We start from the raw sequence: 23,557 nt of genomic DNA, 5'->3' as shown, positions 1-23,557 counted from the left end.
TTTGTAATAAATTTACCTCAATAAAATAAATTTTTTTTCGGGTTTGCACATTTTTATTTCCCTTTTTCTGTTTCTAATTTCAAAATATAGTTAAATTAAAAGATAAACTGATTAAATAAAATTTTCAAATAATTAAAAAAATTTTGTTTAATAAGTGCTTCGTTCTTGTTCTTGTTCATGATGAATGTCAGCGCACTGATGTTTTTTCTGTCTTCTGCAAAAGAAATGTCGAGACGCAAGCTGATTTTCTCTTTTCAATATGGCCTCAATCTCACACTGAATGAAGAAAGGGCTGCTCAGGGTGGTATTATAGACTTGGACTTAGACTTCAGTCAAGTCAATATAGAATATGAGAATCCCCTGATGGACCTGGGGGACGTCGTCAGTCAACGGGAAAAGGAAGGATTACCATCTCTGCTAAAGATGGGCACCCGATAAGGCTCCTCGCGGAAGAGGAAGAAGATGATCATGCAACAACAATATCCAGTCAAAGGAACCAGTCTCCTACAGTCTCTGATAACTGCTCCAACAGAGGATTTGGTAGGTGCCAATGAGGAGAGAGTGTTGGATGCACTGCTCAGAAGAACACAACGACGCAATGCTAACCGACATAAACATAGAGCCTTCCAGCGGAAAGAAAGAAGATGACAAAAAGAAGCAGTAGGTTTACTCACCCCTATTCCTCATGAGAAGATTTATGAGCCATGTATGAGGGAGACCTCTTCTACCTCACCTGATACGGAGGATGAGTTAGAGCCGACCACAGAGCCAATACAAATAGAAATACTCCATGATTCATACAAAGGTTGCTCAATATGCAATGTTGAAATCCCCATAAGAGCATCTAATAGAGGAGCATTTGTTGAATGTCCAATATGCAATGTTCTACATTTGGATTGCAATAGTTCTTTTTAAGAGTTTACAATCATCGGTATGGGAGGCCAGGAGGCAGCGCATCTAGATGCAGAGTCGTACATCCCATTACCAGAGCAAACATGGGTTCTTAAAAATGTCAAGACAAGGAGACAGCCCATACAGTTTGATGATTTTCCACAGCAGAGTTAAAGAGAATGTTCAGAGTCAAGAGAAAAGAATTTGAGTTCTATGAAGAAGTTTAAGGTGAAATGGTCAACATTTTGGAAGGTTTGGCACTGTACACTGGTGTCTTCTCGAAAAATGATGAGAAAAGGATTTTAGATTTTGTATTCAACCTGAGAGACAGAGGTCGAGCTGGTTTGCTGAGGCCGAGAACTTATTCAGAGCCGCGGAAATGGATGTGCAGGAAGGGTAGAATAACCATTCAATGTGATTGTTGCTACAACTTTACTGAAGATAAGCAAGGGAACCCCACTGAAATATTAAGATATGATGAGATGGATCCAAAGCCTTATGCAATAAAAAGAATGGTCAAGTGGCTAATTCGATGGAGTATACTACCACCCGTTTGCATCCCTAACAGCTGCATAATAAATATCTACGAGAAGGGGAGTTGCATCCCTCCCCATATTGACCACCATGGCTTTGTTAGACCTTTTTATACAGTGTCTTTCATAAGTAGGAGCAATATACTCTTCAGAAATGAGATCAACATCATTGGCCCTGGAGAATTCAGAGGGTCCATTGAGATTCCATTGCCGATGGGCTCAATGCTGGTTTTGAAAGGAAATGGAGCGGATTTGGCCAAATACTGCATCCTTGGAGTGCGATATCCCAGAGTTTTTGTAATTTTTAGAAGAATACAAGATGACAAGATACCGTGGGGGTTCCTTCCGGACCTGGAATTGAAAGAAATGCAGCCTTATGAGCTATGAGAAAGTTACACCTCTAAGTACAAGTAAAAGGAGTGCTTATCCTGGAGCAAGGCTTTGTAGGTCAGCTTGATCAGGAGCTGATCCCACCAAAGATGGATAGTTAATAGACTTCTTTTTGTACCATGTTTTGATGTAGCAGATGTGATGAGACATGTATCTAATATATTCATCCTATGATATGTATTCAGTATATGGTATTTCAGATGTGTTCAACATGTTGTCTTTTGATGTTTCAGCATGTACTCAGTTTGTAATTCATATTTCAAGCAGATTAATGAAATTTCTTTCAAGTTTTAACTTACTTGTCAAATTTCCCTCTTAGTTCGATTGATAAAGCTTAATGGAACCATACGGCATTTCTAAATTATAATGAACAAAGAACGATATAACAGATACCTGATATTAAAATTTAAAATATTTTTGAAAAGTCAAACAACAAAAATCAAAAATTGAAAGTATATTTTGATAATTAAACATGATAAAAACAACAAGAAAATAAAATGACAAGTTTTCTGAGTTTGTTTAGCTCGGGTTCGGGGTTTCTTACTCTTTGCTTACGCAGTGCGACTATCCTGGTCTGCACCAATTTTCTTTAGATCCTCACAAGATTTCATATTCTGCACAAAATCTCACAAAATTTTGCAAGTTTTCCTCACTAATGACAATCTTCACATGCCACATATCTATAAGGTTGACACCGCAAATTCTTTGCACTATTTTCATTTTTTTCTCGGGGTCAGTACTGAGATTTTGATTCCCTCCACTACCTCTTGGGGTTGGATTTGATTCCTTGAGCATTCCTTCCCAATGCAGTGGTATATCCCTGATCATCTCTTAATTTGGATCCGAGTCTTTGTGCTTTCCTTCTCAATCTGATCTTCTCCACTATCTCTTGGGTTGGATATGAAGTCCTTGAGCATTCCTTCCCAACGTAGTGATATGTTTCCAAATAATATCAACTTTACAGGAAGAGGATACAGACATCTAATTTTGCATTGCTTTACAATGATCCAAATATCAACTTTGGGGGAAGAGGATACATACATCCACTTTTGCATTGCTTTGCAATAATATCAACTTTGGGGAAAGAGGATACATACATCCGCTTCCCCATTGCTTAGCAATAATATCAACTTTAGGGGAAGAGAATACCGACATCCACTTCCGCATTACTTTGCAATAATATGAACTTTAGGGGAAGAGGATACAGACATCCACTTCCACATTGTTTTGGAATAATAATATCAACTTTGGGGGAAGAAGATGCTGACATCCGCTTCTGCATTGCATAGCAATAATATCAACTTTGGGGGAAGAGGATACAGACATCCACATCCTCATTGCTTTGCAATAATATCAACTTTATGGGAAGAAGATACAGATATCTGCTTCTGCACTGCTTAGCAATATTATCAACTTTGAGGGAAGATGATACAGGCATCCGCTTCCACCCGCTTCCACATTGCTTAGTAATTTGCTTAGTAATAATATCAACTTTGGGGGAAGAGGATACATACATCCGCTTCCACATTTCTTAGCAATAATATCAACTTTGGAGGAAGAGGATGCAGACATCTATTTCTACATTGCTTTGCAATGATCCAAATATCAAATTTTAGGGGTTAAGGGAACAAGCCCTTTGATTTATTCAGGTCATCCCGCTCCCATTCTTTGAGATCAGCTTAAGACCATCTTAAATGGAGTAAGGCATCTGATTCTCCTGCTGTGATTGATACCTGAATTTCAATTTTCATCTTGGGGTCAATACCAAAATCCTAATTCAATTCCTTCAATATACCCAAAACCTGATAATTTAATATCCGCCTTCTAATCCCCAACAAGAGCTCTGAATCTTTGATTTTCATCAAGTGTTCACTTGTTAAATCCCCAACAAAAATAATTGTCACTCAAGTCTGCTCTTTGCCCTAAGTCTATTAACTTAGAAATATGTGTTCGTATTGTTGATCTCGCTGGTCAACGGCAATACGTGCGGTGTGCTTGCTTGACACACCACACCTATTAGGGGTCTATTTGTTGACCTCCCTTTTGGTTGAGGTCTAGTTTTGTCCTATTTAGTAGCCTAGGGTCTAGCCATAGGACTTTCCTGTTGACTATTTCTAGAAGACTAGAAAAGGAACCCTCACCATTAGAAATTCTAAACCCTTCTTTACTCAACTTGAAGTTCCACATGTTGGTCCTAACCTATAGCACTTAGTAGGTGGGGTCAATATGGAGGATCTCAAGGGGAGTCCCCTATAGAATGGTTAGACCTTAGGACTAACCCTAGGTTATCTGGTTTTGGTTGGGCTAACTGGCACACACTACACTCATATACCCCAAATCCTAGGACCCCTTAGGTTGGTCTCCTGATTTCTTCTGAAAAGCTCATATGGATGAACCTATACCCCTGGTCTTTAGCTAAGAGGGTTAGAGCTAGCATATTGAGCATCCAAAATGAATCCTCATATGGCTCCTATTGGTTTGGTATGACTTCATGGCTTGTTAGCTCATTTCAGGCCAAAATCACCAAATTACCAAAATACCCCTACAACCCTAATTTTTACTAAAAATCTTAAAATACCTAATTTTGTCCAAAAATCATCTCAAACCACTCCCCACAACCTAAATTGATCAAAATTCACCAAAGTTACCAAATTTTCAAAATACCCTAAAAATTTGCTAAAATTACCAAAATGCCTCTCATGACCTAAAAATTCCCAAAAATTCCAAAATCATCCCAAATATTCTCAATTTTAATTTTTCACCATCATATTGACCCAATTTAACCAAATTTACCCAATTTGACCAAAGCCCCAATTTTCCTTAAAGGCCCAAATGTCCCCAAATTAACCCCGGTTTGGCCCAATTAGCTCCAAGATTGCCCAATTTCAATTCTAAATCAAAATTTTGCATCACAAATCCTACTCTAAATAAAATTCAAGCCCGTTTTGATCCAACTGCAAGCTCAATTTCACCCAAATAATAAACCCCAATTTTGACTATATGACTAAATCCACCAAATTGGCCTTTCAATACAATTCAAAACCATTTGAAATTCTTCCAAATCCTTCATGACATATTCCTACATCAAATTAAACATTCAATTGGCCCAAATTTAAACTTAATTTTAAAACCCTAAGCCCACCACATTTAATTCCAAAGGCCCAAATCCAAAGGACATTTAATTCCAAAGGCCCAAATCCAAAGCCCACATGATAATTTCTTTTCTCTTCATCATCCATTCAATTAAAAGCACTCCCTAAATTTCAAATTCATCAGCAAATAAAACCAAATTCAGGCTCATGAAAAGCCCTCTCAAAATACCAAAAATTCCAAAAATCCTTTTTAATGTAAATTAGCCTAGCCAAATGCAAGCCATGAAGCCATTCCCAAGCCATAGGTGAGCCATGAGAGCCTTGCCACATCAACATGCTATTAATGTCAAGAGGCCAAGCAACTTTCAAATATCCTTAAGATTCTCTCCCATGAATCACTCTAACCCATGATTTGACAAATCTCCTTAGATAGAGACCTCACCATGATGATTGAGTTGAGCCATTTGATTTTCTTTAACCCAAACCTTTCTTGAGGGTTGAACATAGTCCCAAACCATGATTTGACCCTAATTGACCCAAAATAACCCTTTCCCCATACAATTTCAATTCAATGTATTTACACATGGCCCACCTTAATTAACTTCACTAAACCCAAGCCCTGACCTCCCTGGACTGGATGATGACCTGAACGTGGCTGGCCGTCCACCTAGGCTGTCGGAAAAGTCATGGCCAACAGCTCACCCATGTCCAAAACTCAAAATTAAACCCATCCAAACTGTCTCATCCCAATTGGATTTTTGCACCTTGTTGGCATCCACATAAGCAATCCAAAGCACCCACCAATTGCCCCTAGAGGCCTATCCTTCCACCTCTATTTAAACCTACCTTCCATGACCAAACAAAGAGAGCTTAAAATTCCTTAGGGAGACTCTGCCAAATTGCTTTCAAAGCTTCTTCAAGACCTCCTAAGTGCAATGCAACCATTCCCCGGCCCTTTCCTCCACTGATCAAAGCCAATTTTGTAACTCTAATTTGAGGCTGAATCAGGACATCTCCAATACCTCCACCAAATTCAAATTATTTGCACCCAGACCATCCTCACATGGAGAGAAGAAGATCCCCCACAAAAGCCCCATCACCAGAGCACACTAAGGTGTACTTTGATCAACACGCCAAATAGGCCTTTGTCAAAATTTGGTCTAAGCATGTCACCTCAGCTTGAGGCTTCATCTAGGAGCTCTTTGGACTCAAGGAAAGTTTTTGGAAGCACCCAATTTAGGCCACACCTCTTGGGAAAAGGTATTGAACTCTCCCCTTGAACCGAGCTTCATTTAATTCTCCATACTTATAAGATCTATTTAATGCTTGGTCAACTATATGGATATGTTCTCCTAGTCAAGATGAATCTATAGAAACAAACCTCACTTAATTTGGTTAAGTATCGAGAGAGATATTAGGGTTTGAATGTGGGTGGTTCTTGGGCTAGGGGGTTTTGGGGATGATGACCCTCAACCGTCTGATGGAGCATGTATCGAATGGAGGGTCCTGATGCGGTTGGACGAAGCTTCAATGCGTGAATGACAGGCTGACTCGGACGGCGGCACCTAATCCCGCGGTGACACGCGTCCATTCAACGAGTACGGGGATCCAGTCAGGGCTAACTGGTTTTAGTAGGAAAATAGGCTTTTATTTGAATTATTTAATGGCCAGAATATTTAATGGCCAGAACTTAGTATTTAATGGCCAGAACTTAGAAAATTCATATCTTTGCGTAGAAAATTCACAAAAATAAAATAAAAATATCCTCTTGCTCAATGAATGGAATAGAACAATGTGGAAATGGTTTTATATTTTTTTTTATGCATGTATGATTTTTAATTAATTAAATGGTGTTTAACTTATTTGGACTCTTCATTTTTATGGACATTTCACCATGACATTATTTTTGGGGCTTTGGTTCTCTTTGTCATGTGGAATCTTACATAATTTTTCTAGTGTTAGGGGAGATCTCTAGACAGAGATCTCTATCTTTCAAGTATATCATGCCTAATTTGGTAAAATAATTATAAAAATTATAATACTCATTAGAAAAATACAAAATTTGTTTTGGTAGGTTCACTATGGTCAGAGGACCCCAGGAAAAATATAAACTTTTTTTAACTCATTAAATAATAATCCTATTGTCACCAACCCTAAAAAATGAAATAAAATTAATTTGGAGTAGTTGTAAATTTAAATGACATGAAATCATTCTCCACTATAACTTAATGTTAGAGGAACTTCCCACAAAAATTTCAAGTCAATTAGAGTTAATTTGACCACTCACATGAATTAATCAAGTGAAATCACATTTTTGACATTAAAATAATTATAATAATTAAAATAAAACTCAAAAAAATTACCAAATTAGTTTTAAGAGCTCCTTATGACCAGAGGAACCTAAGAAAAATAAAATTGGAATTAAAATAAATACTTCATTTTTTAGTATTTTTGGGCAATTAAATAATTAAATATTAATTAAAAAATCATAAAAATTGTAGAATTATAAAAACACACTAAAATGTCACATTTGACTTGCTGATCATTTAGAACAAATTTTTTCTTAATTTTCTAAGTCAAGATATTAATTTTAAAATCTTAAAAATGAATTTTCTCTAATTTTTCACTAAAATAATTCTAATATTTAAAATATAAACCATAAAAATATAAATTTGTTTCTTTGCGTTCTCTAGACTCAGAGAGGTTTAATAAAAATATAAAACTTAATTTTCTACTTAAATAATATTTTAAATTTAATTAATACTCAAAACCAACAAATAATTCTAATAATTAAATGAAACCTCTAAAAAATCATGAGAATTGGTCCAAGTGGTCCTTTAACCTAGGTAAACCTCCAATAATTTCTTAAGAGAGAGATTTTATTTTGATTGAGTTATTAAATTTTCATTAAAAATCCTTATTTCTGCATAAAAATTTATTATAAAATTAAATAAATTCAGAAAAATCACATTTTCTCCTCTGATTCTTTAATTAACCGATGAGTGAGGTAACATAAAATTTTCAAGTCATTAGAGTCTAATTTAATGAATTATGGGGTATTAAGGCCTTAGGGGCAAAATGTAATATTGGAATTTAAGGCTTAATTAATATTTAGGCTTAACCAAAGGGCTAAATGGGAAATAAATAATCTTAGTTGATATATTTTGATGACAAAAATATCGAAGGGATAAATGGTAGTAACCAATCTCACTTTGGTCTTACAAAGGATATATTTATAATTTTTCAAAATTAATGAAATTTAGAAGGACATTTGAATAAGGATATATTAAGGTGAGAGGTTTGATTTTAGAAGATCATAACTCACTGATTTTAAGCCCCAACTAATGAGATTGAGAATATAAATATTGAAAACTTTTTTTCTTAAAATTACAAATCTACCCATTAAATCTTAAGGGCTTAGTAGTGAACTAAGTTTAATCAAAATTTTGTCTAATGAGGTTTAGAAAATAATTTATAATTAATTTAAAACCTTTCAAAACACTGCAAGCCCATTCTTTAAATAAAAATCAAATTAATTAAATTCCTTAATTAAGTCAAGTTACCCCTAAGGGCCTTTACCCATATTATTCATAAGTGAGATATCAAGTGATAATTACCCTACTTAAGGGATAATCAGCACATCAAAATTCACTAAGCATAAGAGTATTAATCGCGTGAACGATATAGCAAACATAATAAAACCAAAATGAACTCAAGATAATTCCAGGAATTCCAGGGACTATGAGGGACTATGAAATGTCTAGGGTATTACTCAACACTTCTTCATTATCCTTTGGAAATCTTGAAGGACACCTAGACTTATTATGATTTGCTTAATGGAATCATCCTCAAAATTTGGACGCACTAAGATGTGACATAGGATCTGGCAACGCAAGTACTAAACTTTCAGGTGGAGGAACGAGAAGTCACGATAGGTACGCCTTTACAGTTTACAGTACTTTCCTTTCCTGTATTTTTTCCTTACTGCACCTTTTCACTTATAAACATGCATGCTAAATGACGATGTCACCCTGCATATCAAAATTAAACCCTTTAGGATAGCCACAAAATTGAAACTGAAATCAAAACTAAAATCAATCAAGATAAAATTTACCCTCATAATATTCAAAATATAAGACAACTAAAAATTTAATCATAAACACATAAAATAACAATTGCAACTAAATTAAGACGTCTTTATTAAATGATCGAGAATCCCTCACAGGAGGTAATTTACGGTTGCTAACAAGATTTCCCACAGTATAAGTGAAAGTGCGGAATTCATTAAGTTAAATTTAGTAAATTCATTTAAACTAAGTGAATCTAAAAGAAAATAGTGGTATCAGAAAGAGGGAACCATAGGATTTTAACCGATGTCACTCTAATCAACTTTAATATGCCTCATAATATTTAAAGAATCATAACCATAGAGACATTTGATTTGGTATCATGACTTGACACATTAGAAAACTTAAACCTGCTATGACAAAATATGCCTCATAATATTTAAAGAATCATAACCATAGAGACATTTGATTTGGTATCATGACTTGACACATTAGAAAACTTAAACCTGCTATGACAAAGAGCTTGGAGTTAGCATCGTGGGCAGCACGACCATCTTCAATAGCAAAACATGTCTACACCAGCTAAAAAATTCCTTAGAATTAAACCATAATCCCTAGGACTTCAAGGTTAAAAGCATTCTATTTCCTATGAAATAAGAGCTCCATTTGAACTTATCTTTAGGCCTTTGTATGGTTCTACTATACAATTTAAGCCCTAACCCATTTTAGGATTCCAGGGTTGTCATTCGTTACGACCTAAACCTAAATCTTCACATCCGACCTAAATCTTCACATCCTCCAGGCTATTTGTGTGACTGTTTCACACGAATGTTAGCCCTAAAAAAATAAAATTGGTAAGATGAGACATTTAATAATTTTAATTTTTCTCTAAAACTGAAGCCAAACAGTAGGATTGTTTTGGGAAGTCACTGAGGTTCTCCTAAGGATCTAAGACATACCCTAGTTCGTCCTCCTTTGGATTCTAAAATAAAATGTTCTAAATTTGAGTCATTCCTCTTTCACACCTCTTTGTCTGATCTTGTTAAAAAGTCCTATTCCTTAGAACTCCTTGAAGATAATGATCCCTGATTTTTATCGAGGGTTTTCTTAGATGACTTCAGTTGTCTAGGATGTAATTAACTATAGGGCTTGCCCTTATAAGAAGAAGTTCCAAACCCAGCTTAATATAAATCATATTTAATCCTTCATATTAAATAGGGGAACTTGTAGGCTTATAATAAAAATGGTTTCACAGACCTAATGGATGTCATACAATCTTTAGTTTATTTAATTAAGCTTTACCAGTAAGTGGTGTGTTTATCTTTCAGGATGAATACATTACTTGCGATATTAGGCTTGTCTGTTTAAACTACTAGGGATATGAGATTGGTCCGGTATTGTATTTTCCAAAATCCAAAATACTGTTTGTTTTAAATTATATATATTAAATTAAATTAAAAACATGTGTTAGGATATCCATTCTAGCAGCCGACAACTTCACAACTCCTTAACTAAAATTGTGCCAACACATAGCTTGACATTTGTTCCAAAGCTTCAACAAATGGAATGTTTATCATCCATTTCCTCAAAAATTCCAAAAATTTTGAAAATTGTTTGTCTCCATTTTTCTACTTCAATTTTTGAGGAAATGGTGGTGGTGGTCTTTCTACAGAGATTTTCATTGGTTTAATAGGACTTTCTACTTCATAATGAAAATCTTCACTAGATTTTTCATTTTCCACTTCATCTTTTTCAACTTCAACTATGTGTGCCTTACAAAGAAATTTAGGAAATTATCAAAAAATGAATTATCAAAAAATGTCTTGATTCTGAATTTGGAGGACATTTTGGGAATGATAAAATTGTTCATAAATTTTTGCAATAAGGATTTTATTGGCCTAATCTATTTAGAGATGTTAATTTATATATATATACATGTGATTGGTGTCAAAGAGTAGGTAATATTTTAAAAAGAAATGAAATGCCTCTAAATTTTAATTTGGAAATTGAAATTTTTGATGCCTAGGGATTGAATTTTATGGGACCATTTATACCTTCATTCAGAAATATATATATTGATTACAGTGGATTATGTTTCAAAATAGATTGAAGCAATCATTTTACCTCAATGTGATGCTGAGAGTGTTTCAAAATTTTTAATGAAAAATATTTTTACAAGATATGAAATGCCGAAAGTAATTATTATCGATGGAGGATCTCATTTTAGGAATGCAACAATTGCAAGATTGATAGAAAAATATAATATAATGCATAAAATTGCAACTGCTTATCATCCTCAGACTAGTGGTTTGATAGAAGTATCTAATCGTGAAATTAAAAGAATTTTGGAAAAGAGTGTAAATCCTAAGAAAATGGATTGGTCTTCTAGATTAGATACGACATTAGGGCATACAGAACAACTTATAAGACACCTATTGGAATATCCCCTTATAGATTAATTTTTTGGAAGATTTGTCACTTGCCAATAGAGTTGGAGCATAAGCTTATTGAGCTATTGAGGAATTCAATTTCTATTTGAAATAGAATGGTGAGAAAAGATTATTGCAATTGAATGAGCTTGAAGAAATTAGGAATGAATCTTATGATAATGCTATGATTTATAAGGAAAGAATGAAAGAATGACATGATCAGAAGATAATAAAAAAGGAATCTAAAACTGGATAGAAAGTTTTATTATACAATACAAGATTGAAATTATTTCTTAGAAAGCTAAAGTCTAGGTGGAAGGGGCCATTCAAAGTTATAAAAGTCTATCTCTATGGAGTTGTTAATATTGAGGATCCCAAAACTTGAAGGATGTTTAAAGTGAATGGGCATAGATTGAAACTATATTTTTATGATCAAAGAGCATTTTTAAAGAGATTGTAATCTGTACTAGTCCTTTTTACTTCAACATGTAGGGAGTCATAAGCAACTCCTTTCACCAGTATATATATATATATATATAAACACATGTGGTCGGTGTCAGAGAGTAGGTAATATTTCAAAAAGAAATGAAATTCTTGTAAATTTTAATTTAGAAATTGAAATTTTTTATTGCATGGGGATTGGATTTTATAGGGTCATTTATACCTTCATTCGAAAATATATATATTGATTGCGGTGGATTATATTTCAAAATAGATTGAAGAAATTGCTTTACCTTGATGTGATGCTCGGAATGTTTCAAAATTTTTAATTAAAAATATTTTTACAAGATATAGAATTCCAAGAGTAATTATTTTTTATGGAGGATCTCATTTTAAAAATGCAACAATTACAAGATTAGTAGAAAAATATAATATAGTGCATAAAATTACAACTGCTTATCATCCCCAGACTCTGGTTTGACAGAAGTATCTAATCGTGAAATTAAGAGAATTTTGGAAAAAAGTGAAAATCTTAATAAAATCGGTTGGTCTGCTATATTAGATATGACATTATGGGCATAAATGAAAACTTATAGGACCCCTATAAGAATGTCCCCTTATAGATTTATTTTTGGGAAGAATTGTCACTTGTCATTAGAATTGGAGCATAAAGCTTATTGGGCTATAAGAGAATTTAATTTCAATTTGAAAGAAGCTGGGGAGAAAATATTATGGCAATTAAATGAGCTTGAAGAAATTAGGATTGAATCTTATGATAATGCTAGGATTTATAAGGAAAGAATGAAATAATGGCATGATCAAAAGATAATAATAAAGGAGTTTGAACCTAGATAGGAAGTTTTATTATACAATATAAGATTGAAATTATTTGTTGGAAAACTAAAGTCTTGGTGGAAAGTGTCATTTAGAGTTGTAAAAGTCTATCCCTATGGAGCAGTTAATATTGAAGATCCCAAGATTGGAAGGATATTTATAGTGAATGGGCACAGATTTAAACCATATTTTGATGGTCAAAGACCAGTTTTTAAAGAGATTGTAATGTTGGGTCACCCAGAATAAAGATTGAGAATGTCAGGTTGACGACAATAAACCAAGCACTTTATGGGTGGCAACCTATACTTATCGTTGTTTATTTTGTTTTGTGTTTTTGTTCAGAATATTTACGTGTATTTATATTTGTGTTTTTATAGAGTCCGTGTATTTGAGAAATTTGAAATCGAGAAAATACTTAAAAACATCTTTTTTTACCTAATTATAAAAAAGAATTGAGAATTTTTTGGATCAAAATCAAAATGGTGATTTTTTTGGAATTCACGCATGATGTGCCACATTCCATAGAGCTGGCGCATGATACTCTGCGGCAACGAAAATGAATTAAAATGTTTCAAAATGTGATTTTTGGCAATTTTTGGTGGATTCTTATCCTTATAACTCCCAATAACTGATTCTAAAGTTTATTTTAGGGGAGAAAAGGATGGAAGAATCACTATATTTCAATTATAATGGCATCCCACTTTAAAAATTTAGCTAGATTTGAAATTTTCAACCCGAGAAAGTTCATCAGTTTTGATGCTCAGAAGTTGTATGATCAATTTCTAGTGAAGAAGAGTTGTGTGTTGCATGTAAAGGGGGGCTAAAAGAAGAGATAAAGAGAGAGAGAGAGATAGACAAGTCAAGTTCTTGGAGATTTTCTTCAAGGATTATAAGAGGATAGGGGAGGTGAGAGATTTCTTCTTTATTACACCTAAGAGATAATTAAGAGTGCTTATAAAGAGAGAAAGACTTGAAGATAACTTCTAGAGATTTGCTTGGGAAGGATTGTGAGATAAGTTTTGTCTTTTATTTCTTTTGTTTTATAAACTTGTTTTCATATATGAAATTTGTATTTTATCGTATTGTTCTCATGTATTCTGAGTAGTCTTCTTTATCCTTCTCCCTACTTTGAGATATGATTTTGTGAAGAATTGATTTTGTTTTATATGGTTTTAAATGTCAATAATTTGTGATTATTTGAACATCGATCTTCATTTACTTTTTGATCTGACCAATTGAAATATTAAAATATTTTGAGAAATATATGTTCCAAAAGGGCTATGATTTCTACAACATGCAAAAAAACATACTTGATTTCATGGGAGAGTATGCCATCCATGAAGTTGAGTATGCCATCCATGAATGGGAGAGTATGCCATCCATGAAGTTGGGTGCAAATAAATAGGAAAATATACTTTGTTGGATGCAAAATTGGAGATTTTAAGGTGACAGATTAATTTGGTCCATTTGGTCCAGTTGATTGGAAATTGATGAGAGATTGTTAGCCCTTAAGTGAGGGAGTACTGGGAGCTCTGGAGTGGCAGTCGGTATCCTCAAACCTAACCACGAAATTAAAGACCAAACTTTGGATTAGTCAATGTTTTTTATGCACCAAGAAGAGGGTAAGGAACATGATTGCTCTTATTTAGCACATAACAACTTATATATATTTTTTCAAAATTATTTTAATTTTTTCACAATCCATATACTCATTGTAAAGGGGAAGGATGCTTTCTTAAATTTGAACTTTCCATCACAAAAAATTTGTTAGTTTTTGTAAGTTTACTTTTGAAAGTATAGAATTTAGTTTAGTTAATTTTTTCTTTTAACTGCATTTTATTTATCATTCACTCTACTATTTAATATTCAAATTTTGCACTTTACTATTTGTAGTTTTAAAAATAGCAGTACACATTATAATCTTAAGAATTTACTTATAGGCTTTACTTATAATCTTAAGAATTTACTTATAGGCATTTCCAACTTCTCTGTGGGATTGATATCTAGGACTCCATTAGAGCCCTTTATTACTTGAGTGATACGTATACTTGCGTTATTTTTAAAAGGGGATTCGGCAGTTTAAAATTTTTTAAAAGATAAAACTATTTTCACTGGTTATTTTTGTTAGGATTAATTTGCATATTTGCTACTGTATCTGCCGTGTGTGTTTTGTAATATTAAAAAAATATTTATAAAATTAACACACTAAATTCACCTGCATTAGTAAACTACAAGAAAACTAAGAGTGTTCTCTCTGAAAATTTCTTGAGTCAATTGTGCACATGCTTCAGACACCGGTTCAACTTCATTGCTCTCACATAACAAAGATTCAAACTCCAAAAATAATCTATAAAGCTCAACTATTTTTAGAGATAAGGATGTCAAGAAGAATAATAATAATAATAACAATAATAAAGTAAAATTTTAAGAGTGATATGCAAATACATAGAAATTTCCACTAAATTGGTTGGTATGTATGCAATAAATCATCCAACTATGAAAGTCAATTTTGTTGGTGATATAACATGTTTCTTAAACTTAATTTAGTTTCATTAAGAATGAAGGAAAAAAAATTACTAAAAATTTAAAACGTATGAACCATTAAAAAAAATGGCAATAGGTCTTTGTCCAAAAGTATAAGGAATTTATGGAGATCTTCAGCTTGGCCTTACAGAAATTATTAATTATGAGAATATCTCAATTTAGTTGCTCGAAATAAGACATATCACCTTAGATGGAAATAGTTTTTTTCAAAAGTGAAGCATCAAAATAGTCCGCTTGATTATTTACATTAGGTCATTTTAGTATGGGATCTTCATAATAATCAATATTCTTATTCTTTAGAAAAGGCAAAAGTCTAAGCAGTCATGACTTGGCATTTGTGCATTTAAAAAAGTGCATGGCTATGTTGAAGTTGGAGCTTCAATAGACGTAAAAAAAATTTCAACCAATGTAACTATCTCTAACATTGAATTTATCTTATTATATTGGATGTCAAAATCATCAACATCATTCATCTAATCCCAGCAATCGAGGATCAATCATAAACTTGAATTTAACTATCCTACATTAATCAGATTTGGTCAATCATTTTCTAAGATAAGCAAAAAAAAAAAATTTAAATTGGAGGATAAAAAATATTTCCATTTTTTTTTTGAAAATCTCAAACATGCCATATCAAGTGATCTTGTATCAAAGAAAATTATAAATCATAAGATTGAGAAAAGTAATTGCTTTTTGTCATCATAAAAAGCAAACTAAACTACCCAAGTTTTGAAAGAAACCAAAATCCACCAATTCTGACACATTTTAGACTTTTAGTGAATGGAGAGTTGGTCGTAGGTCTTCGACAGCAAAGAAGAGAAGTGGTGCACTCAGATCGGCGAGACAAAATGGGAAGAAATGGGCAGGTTGAAACAATCAATGACTCTGAACTCCAATCCTTGGTAATGGTCGAAGGGGCCACCCAATACAAACTCATTGTCGACCGGGAGCAGTGGAGAGGAAGAAAAAGGGAGAGACGAGGAGGAAGGATCACCTGCAAAATGCCAATCAATTGCAGGATGTGGAGTGCTTAGGTCAACCAAAGGCCTGTGGGAGAAAAATACAATTTTGAGGAGGGGAAAAAGTATAAAATGCCCAACCCCTCTACTGCAACAAAAAAAATTTAGGGGTTGGGGCTAGTTGCCTTGCCCTGGGATTATGGGGTGTCCGCCCATGTCTGTGGCCATTTGGAAGCAAAAGCAGCCACAGTGGAGCCAAGGTGATTGTTTTCATTTTTCTTCTCTTTTTTTTAAGGAGTCGTCAGCTTGTCAATCGTCATAAAATTCTCTTTTTTGAGTAAGTCTCTCTTCTGAATCATAAGAATGACCTGGAGAATAAAGGAACCAGAAAAGCAGAGACATACAACAAAGAAGACAAATAAAGAGAAAGAAAAAAAGGAGAGATTACATGCAATAAAACTCACAAAGATAGGTGAAGCATGTCCGCCCAAACAAGATAGGGCAATGACATCTTATACCAATATCCGTGAAGCAATACCTACGTAGATTATTCATAACCAGTGATTCATGTGTAGTTATTTATTCTGGGGTCCAAAGTACTCCCAAGAGGACATATCCCACTTGGTTAATTACATCTTGGGAGTTGCCTGGCCCAAACCACACTTACGTATATTTTTAATCTCCTTAATTTTTCCAGAAAATATATCTCAATTATTATATAGCGGCTAATGTGAACACATGCAATGATTTATGAATTATATAGTATATTTTCACACTAGGGGTACTACGCAAGTATACATATCATTTCAAGAAATATAGGATTTTCTTTAAGAACCTTAGTATCGACCCCACGAGGAATGTTGTAACTCTTAAAATCAACTCACAAAAATTCTATTTAAATTGCAAATTAAATAGATAAGAAATCTAAAATGATATGCTTACTAAAAATTACTACTTAAAGAGCTAATAAAGAAAGTATAAACTAAAAGTAATAAATTAACTAAATATAACAACAAGTTTGGATATTATTAAAAACATTACCCCTTGCAAAGAGATTTTAATCTATGTAGGATTCAAATTATTTAAGACAAAATTGAGGTATTGTGACAAATAGAAGCATACCTTATTCATTACCCCCTCCCGGTGCTTGGAAAGAACATTAATTAACTTAAGGTGGATTCCTTAACATCTCGACTCCACATCAGTGTTATCTAGCCTCTCACCTTTAGATGCCCCTAGCCATGCCATCATAATGACCAAATCCCAACGTCAGGGTACGAAACCTTATGCCAAACTGGTAAGAATCTAGTCTGTCACTCTAAATCTAACTAATTCTACACCCATCAAAACTTATCTTCCTATTTATTTGCACTCCCTCTAAGGTGATCGCAATGGCTCTGCCTAGAATGAAATGTGGTATCCACTAGTTGGGTGAAATCATAGCCCTCCCATGTCATTTTGTTTCTCAACGGATTTTATCCTCACAAGTGGAAAGTTTGCAAAGTAAATGAAGATTCAATGAAAGTACCATCAAGAGTAAAAAGAAATCTTTAAATCATTCTCATCCCACAAGATTAAGTCCCATATGCAAGAAGAAAGAAAGGGAACTACTTAGAAGTCATGGAGTTAAATAAAAACAAAACATTAGCATTGAAATCCAAGTCTTACAATAAACCTAAACACAAATACAAAATAACTTATGTTATCTCTCAAAGCAAACTTCTAGAGTTTCCTCTAAGTAATCTCCAAACTTCTTCATACTAAAATACATTCACACTTACACTTAAACATAAAAGATGAAAAACTTAACTCATTATTGACACCCAATTGAAGTTTTGAGGCTCCAAAAGGTCTCTAAATTCTGTCAAATCCTTCTCATTCATTAAAAAATAGAAAATAACCTTGCTTCAAACACCCCTCCAAAATTCCATCAAATTCAATGTATCTTATGGAAAGGTAGTTACTGGTGCTATAACGCTAGTCTGGGATGCTATAGCGCCCATCTTTGCTCGTTTGTGACGTTATGATGCCAAGGGGTGGCGCTACAGCGCCACACAAAAATGATCATTTTTGCTACATTTTTTCCTCATTTTCTCTGAATGTTCATTCCATATACCTGAAACCAAAAACATGTAAAATACCTTCCTTTAAAGTGCAATATCATAAAAAGTGTACATAAAATGCATATAAATATGCACTAGAAATAGGTTCTTTTGAAGTGTATCAATTCCCCCAAACTTAAACAATACTTGTCCTCAAGTAACACCTTATACAATATAAAATTTATAACATGTGATAGCAAATCTAACTTAATGAATTCTATAATTTCTGCTTTATAAATGTTATAGTGAAACTTTCAGAAAATTTTTTAACAGCATAGGTTAAAAACTAAAATACTAGAATATTTAACAGTCAAGTCTAAAAGTTTTGATTTTCTTTTTATTTCAAAAATAATTGCATTTCATCATACTTAAAATAGTTAGAAGAAATACCATAAAAAGAATTGCATGAGAAATTTATTAGTAAAGATGCTAATACTTCTAAGTTTAAGTTAGAAATGTAACTAAGTTTCTTTCCTTAAGATGTTTTTTTTTCTATAGAGTCTGCTCTCGCGCTGCTTGTATATATATATATATATATATATATATATATACATGTCTTTTTCTATCAGGATCTTCTTCAATCTTTTCTTTTTTTATATGTCATGTGTGGATTATTATATTTGGATAGCCTTTAATGATTTTGAACTCCACTATCCTCCTCTTAAAGTTAAGAACATCTCCCATTTATTTACTTTAACAAATATGTATTAGCTTTAAAGATTTTTCATAAAGTTTGAATTTTTTCTTTTCAAGCATAAATCTAAGATCCTTAACATTTCCAAAAATATTGTTCTCTTTACTTTAAATAGAAAAAGCATAACTCCAGACCCTTCATACTAAAAATCTTAATTCTAGAATTAACCTTCATTATTAAAAACTTTTACTTAGGTTTTCTAAAACTTTCATAAAATCAAAAACATAGTTTTCTAAAGTTAAATCTACATACCACAGGTTATGTTAAAAATAATTTTGAAAAATACAATTACTAAGGACAAAATAAAGTCTAGTTAAAAATAATTTTCTCCCTTCTCCCAAAATTAAATTTTTAAACTAATTTAAAGTTGGAAAGTTCATGAAGAAAGAGAAAAAGTATTTTAAAATTTAGAACAGAAAAATTAATGTAGGTACAAGTAGAAAAGACAGGTATTGAGTAGTAATAAACAAAGTTAACATGCATAATAATAATAACATAAAATTAAACACTACTCTAGAATTTAAATTGGAACAGAAGACAAATAGTAGAACTAACAGTTTAACAGAAACAAAAAATTAAATACAAGCACACTACAATACAAATACAACTAATTATGAACAAAATAACGTCCAAATATTCAAACACAATAATGGAAAGAAAGAAAACAACACACTACACATCTTCATCATCACCAGCCTCATCATCACCACCATCATCATTATCATCTCCCAAATCTATGTCGTCATCCATCTCATAAGGCCTATATGGTGTGAAAGTGGTGTGAGTAGGAAATTCCACAAAATGTTCACCTCCCATGTATCTCCTCATAGCCTCATTATAACCAAAATCATACTCAACCTTCCTCATAATAACATCATCACTATGTTACAAATGAGATTTAAGGCCTTTCACTTGATTCTGTAAAGTTATAATATCTCCTTGTTGAATCATCATTTGTTCCATAAGAGAATGCAGTGAAATAGAATCGGAAGCAGATGGTCTAGAGGTAGGAGCGGGAGCAGAAGTAGAAGCTAAAATAGAAAGTATGTTAACTTTAGTCCTAGGTCTATTTCCAAAATTTCCCTCATATTTTTCCAATTTTGTTTTTCCAATGGGTTTATGAGATGGCAAAGTTTCTTCCCAAGTTTCACACTTCACACCAGATTTATTACACAAAGTAGAAATAAGAGAAGGGAAGCCCAATCCTCCTATAGTTCCTCTTCTCGAGGAAATAAGCTTGTTGGTATAAATGAGGGAGCCAATTTCAATAGGTTTTTTCATCTAAATACATTTTTTTAAAGTGTCTCTCACATGGATTACCTCATTAAAATGGTTGGTAGGTAGTAATCTACCATAGATGAAATAGTGTCAGGCTTGAGAATGAACATTAAGTTTTGAAAAAGAAAAGTTCACCCTTCACTCAATCGTAATCTTCCATACTCCATTTTAATCAGTAAAAAATCCCATATTCTCATCCAATTCATCGATAGTAGGATAAAGCTCAGAAAAGAAGCAGGTAGGAACAGTGTGCAATTGGTATATGTGGTTAATTCAAATAGAACTAATATCCACATACTACCCACGCACATAAACTAAATCATCTAATTCATCAGTCAGGTTTGCATAAAATTCTCAAACAACTAAAATCACAGATATGATAGTGAAATAACAGAAGTGTTGCCACTGTCACCCTGCAATCAAGTACTCAATATTGCCACTAGGATGTAGAATCTGCAATCAATTTCATTGTTTGCATATCAGCATATTTGTCCCATGCCCCTGGACTGACAAACTTTCAGAATTGAAAGTTGTTTTTTTCTTGCCTCTCCTCCTTTTAGGAGTCATGTGTAATCAAAAAAATTTTAAGATAAATTCTAGAAATCACAAAATCAACTTCATAAGGCTCCTAAAAACACAATCTAAACATAAATAATCATTTAACCATGGATTTTACACTAGTTTCATCAAACTTTTCAAATCTACGGCCTAATCCACATTGTGGGTGAAATCTATTGTAAAATCAAAATTTTTCAATGACAAGGTGAAGATCTTACCTAGAGATGAAGAAATCCCAAGTTTGGAAGCCTAACTACAAGCCAATTAAGTACAAAATGAATTCCTAGGGGAGCAAAATGCAAAAAATGGAGGAAGAGGATGAACGAAAATGGTGAAATCCTTGGGTCTGGACACTTAAAATGACTCACGGGTTAGTTCGAAGCTATAGCGTCGGGTAGTGGCGCTATAGCGCCATGCATAGCCTGATGCATGGCTCTATAGCGCCCAAATGTGGTGCTATAGAGCCATTCATACCCATCCAGATTTTCTTTAAAGAGAAAATAGAAAATCTAGGATGTAGAAAGTCTATTTTTAAAATTTTAACGACCAATTATATAGTTATTGAGTTCGCCGCCATTCCAAAATTTCTAATTCACAAATTCTAATTTGAAAACATAAGGCCAATTTTTTCACAACACAACATAACTTTTTCTCATATTAATACTAAGTTCATTACTTACTGCACAGCCACATAGACATCAATTAGATTTTCATAAAACAAAGACAATAAAAACCACACTAAGTCTTAAAACGAATATGATAGACACACTACACAGAATTTCACAACATTAAAACAGAAATATCTATATCAAAACATCCTTTAGGACCACCACTCTTGATCAATGGTGATATTCTCCATTCCTTTCATCAAACAATTTCTATCATAGTAATGATAGAAAGGAGCATGAGGAAATTCCTTAGCAAATTTATTGTCGATCAACTTGTTGATGTTATGCATAATCACTTGATTATCTTGGAAACACGCCAAACTATTGAATTGCAGTTTCAACTGCCAATCCATATGCTTGTATTGGTGAGACAACTTTTCAACCTTAGACAACTTGGTGAGACAACTTTTCAACCTTTGAATGCAGAAGAGAAATCTCACCTTTAATCTTCTCAAGTTTTTCCTTAAGGCGCTCTAGACTTACTATAAGATATCTAATGAAATAGGTTTGTGCATCCTTATGCACCAACTTCTTTTCTTCAAATCTCACGTTGCGATTACTCTCTATTATCTCTCAAATAAAATTTCCACTCTCAAATCTCATTAAAATACTTAGAAATATTGTAGGGATACTTAAAATCCCATCTTAGGAGGTTTTATATAGATTAAGAAGAAAAGAAACCAAATTTTTTGTTGTTTTGAGGAGTTATTTAAACTGTGGCGCTATAGCGCTAAACCAACATACTCAATTCTTAAATTTCTTTCTTCCACTCTTCAAGTCCTTTAGTATAATAATGTATTATGTCAACACATTCGTATAAGAGTCACAATCACTATATATAACTCATCACAACAACTATTCAAATTCAAATCACACCGATAACTATGGGTTGCCTCGCAAAAAGTGCTTGGTTTAACGCCGTCAGCCTGACATAACCATTTATTTTACTTAGGTCTGGCCCAACATAAGGATCTCTTCAAATGAAGGACCCTCTCCACTCATGTAAGTTTTTAATTTGTGTCCATTTACCTTAATCATGCTCCCAGTTTTGGGATCTTCAATATCAATTGCTCCATATGGATATACTTTTATCACAATAAATGGTCCTAACCTCCTGGATTTTAGTTTTCCTAGAAATAATTTCAATCTTGAATTATAAAGAAATACTTCTTACCAAAGCTCAAAATGCTTTTTCAAAATTTTCTTAACATGGCTAAATTGTGTTTTCTCTTTGTAAATTTTAGCATTCTCATAAGTTTTATTTTTCAATTCATCTAGCTCACTTAATTGCAGTAAACACTTATCTCCAACATCTTTCAAATTATAATTAAACTCTTTAATTGCCTAGGAAGCTTTATGTTCCAACTCAACTGGCAAGTGACATGTTATGTTTTTCTGATGTTTTTCTGTATATGAGCCTATATGGTGTCATTTCTATAGGTGTTTTATAAGCAGTCCTATAAACCCATAAAACATTATCAAGTCTAACAGACCAAAAAGTCCTTTTAGGATTTACCATTTTTTATAATATTCTTTTAATTTCTCGATTGGATATTTCTACTAAGTCGCTAGTTTGAGTATGATAAGTTGTGGCAATTTGATTACGATGTTTAATCCCAAATTTTTGAGTTAATGTTTCTATCATTCTATTTCTGAAATGACTTCTCCCATCTGTAATGATAACATGTGGCATTCCAAATCTTGTGAAAATATTCCTTCTTAAAAACTTTGCTACACTTTTAGCATTACAGTGAGGTTAAGCAATTGTCTCAGTCCATTTAGAAACATAATCCAGAACTATTAAAATATAAGTCTTTCTAAAGTATTTTACAAATGGTTACATGAAATCTAGTCCACAAACATCAAAAATTTCAACCTTAGAAATAAAATTTAAAGGCATTTCATCTCTTATAGAAATAGTGCCTACTCTCTGACATCGATCACATATTTTTATATAATTATCAACATCCCTAAATAAATTAGGACAATAAATCCACATTGTAAAATCTTAAAAGCAATTTTATCTACTCCAAAATGTCCCCCAAAATATGATTTATGACATTTTTAAATAATTTCT

The 23,557-nt window shown here is 33.0% G+C and overlaps 1 protein-coding gene across 1 annotated transcript; it reads left to right on the top strand.

The window, feature by feature from the left end:
* The first annotated feature begins 1,124 nt into the window (after nt 1–1,124).
* LOC110031252 (RNA demethylase ALKBH5-like) lies at nt 1,125–1,811 on the top strand. Its single transcript, XM_020734367.1, has one exon. It carries the CDS (start codon nt 1,125–1,127, stop codon nt 1,809–1,811), a length of 687 nt encoding a protein of 228 aa, XP_020590026.1.
* The last annotated feature ends 21,746 nt before the right edge of the window (nt 1,812–23,557 follow it).

The sequence above is a fragment of the Phalaenopsis equestris genome, unplaced genomic scaffold (genome assembly GCF_001263595.1).
Source record: "Phalaenopsis equestris unplaced genomic scaffold, ASM126359v1 Scaffold000799, whole genome shotgun sequence".
Taxonomy (NCBI): Eukaryota; Viridiplantae; Streptophyta; class Magnoliopsida; order Asparagales; family Orchidaceae; genus Phalaenopsis; species Phalaenopsis equestris.
Note: the sequence above shows the minus strand (reverse complement) of the source record. Positions and strands in the feature narration are given on the sequence as shown.

Excerpts from the sequence above, each read along its gene's own strand:
- LOC110031252 (XM_020734367.1), top strand. The coding sequence starts at position 1,125 with ATGGTCAACATTTTGGAAGGTTTGGCACTGTACACTGGTGTCTTCTCG.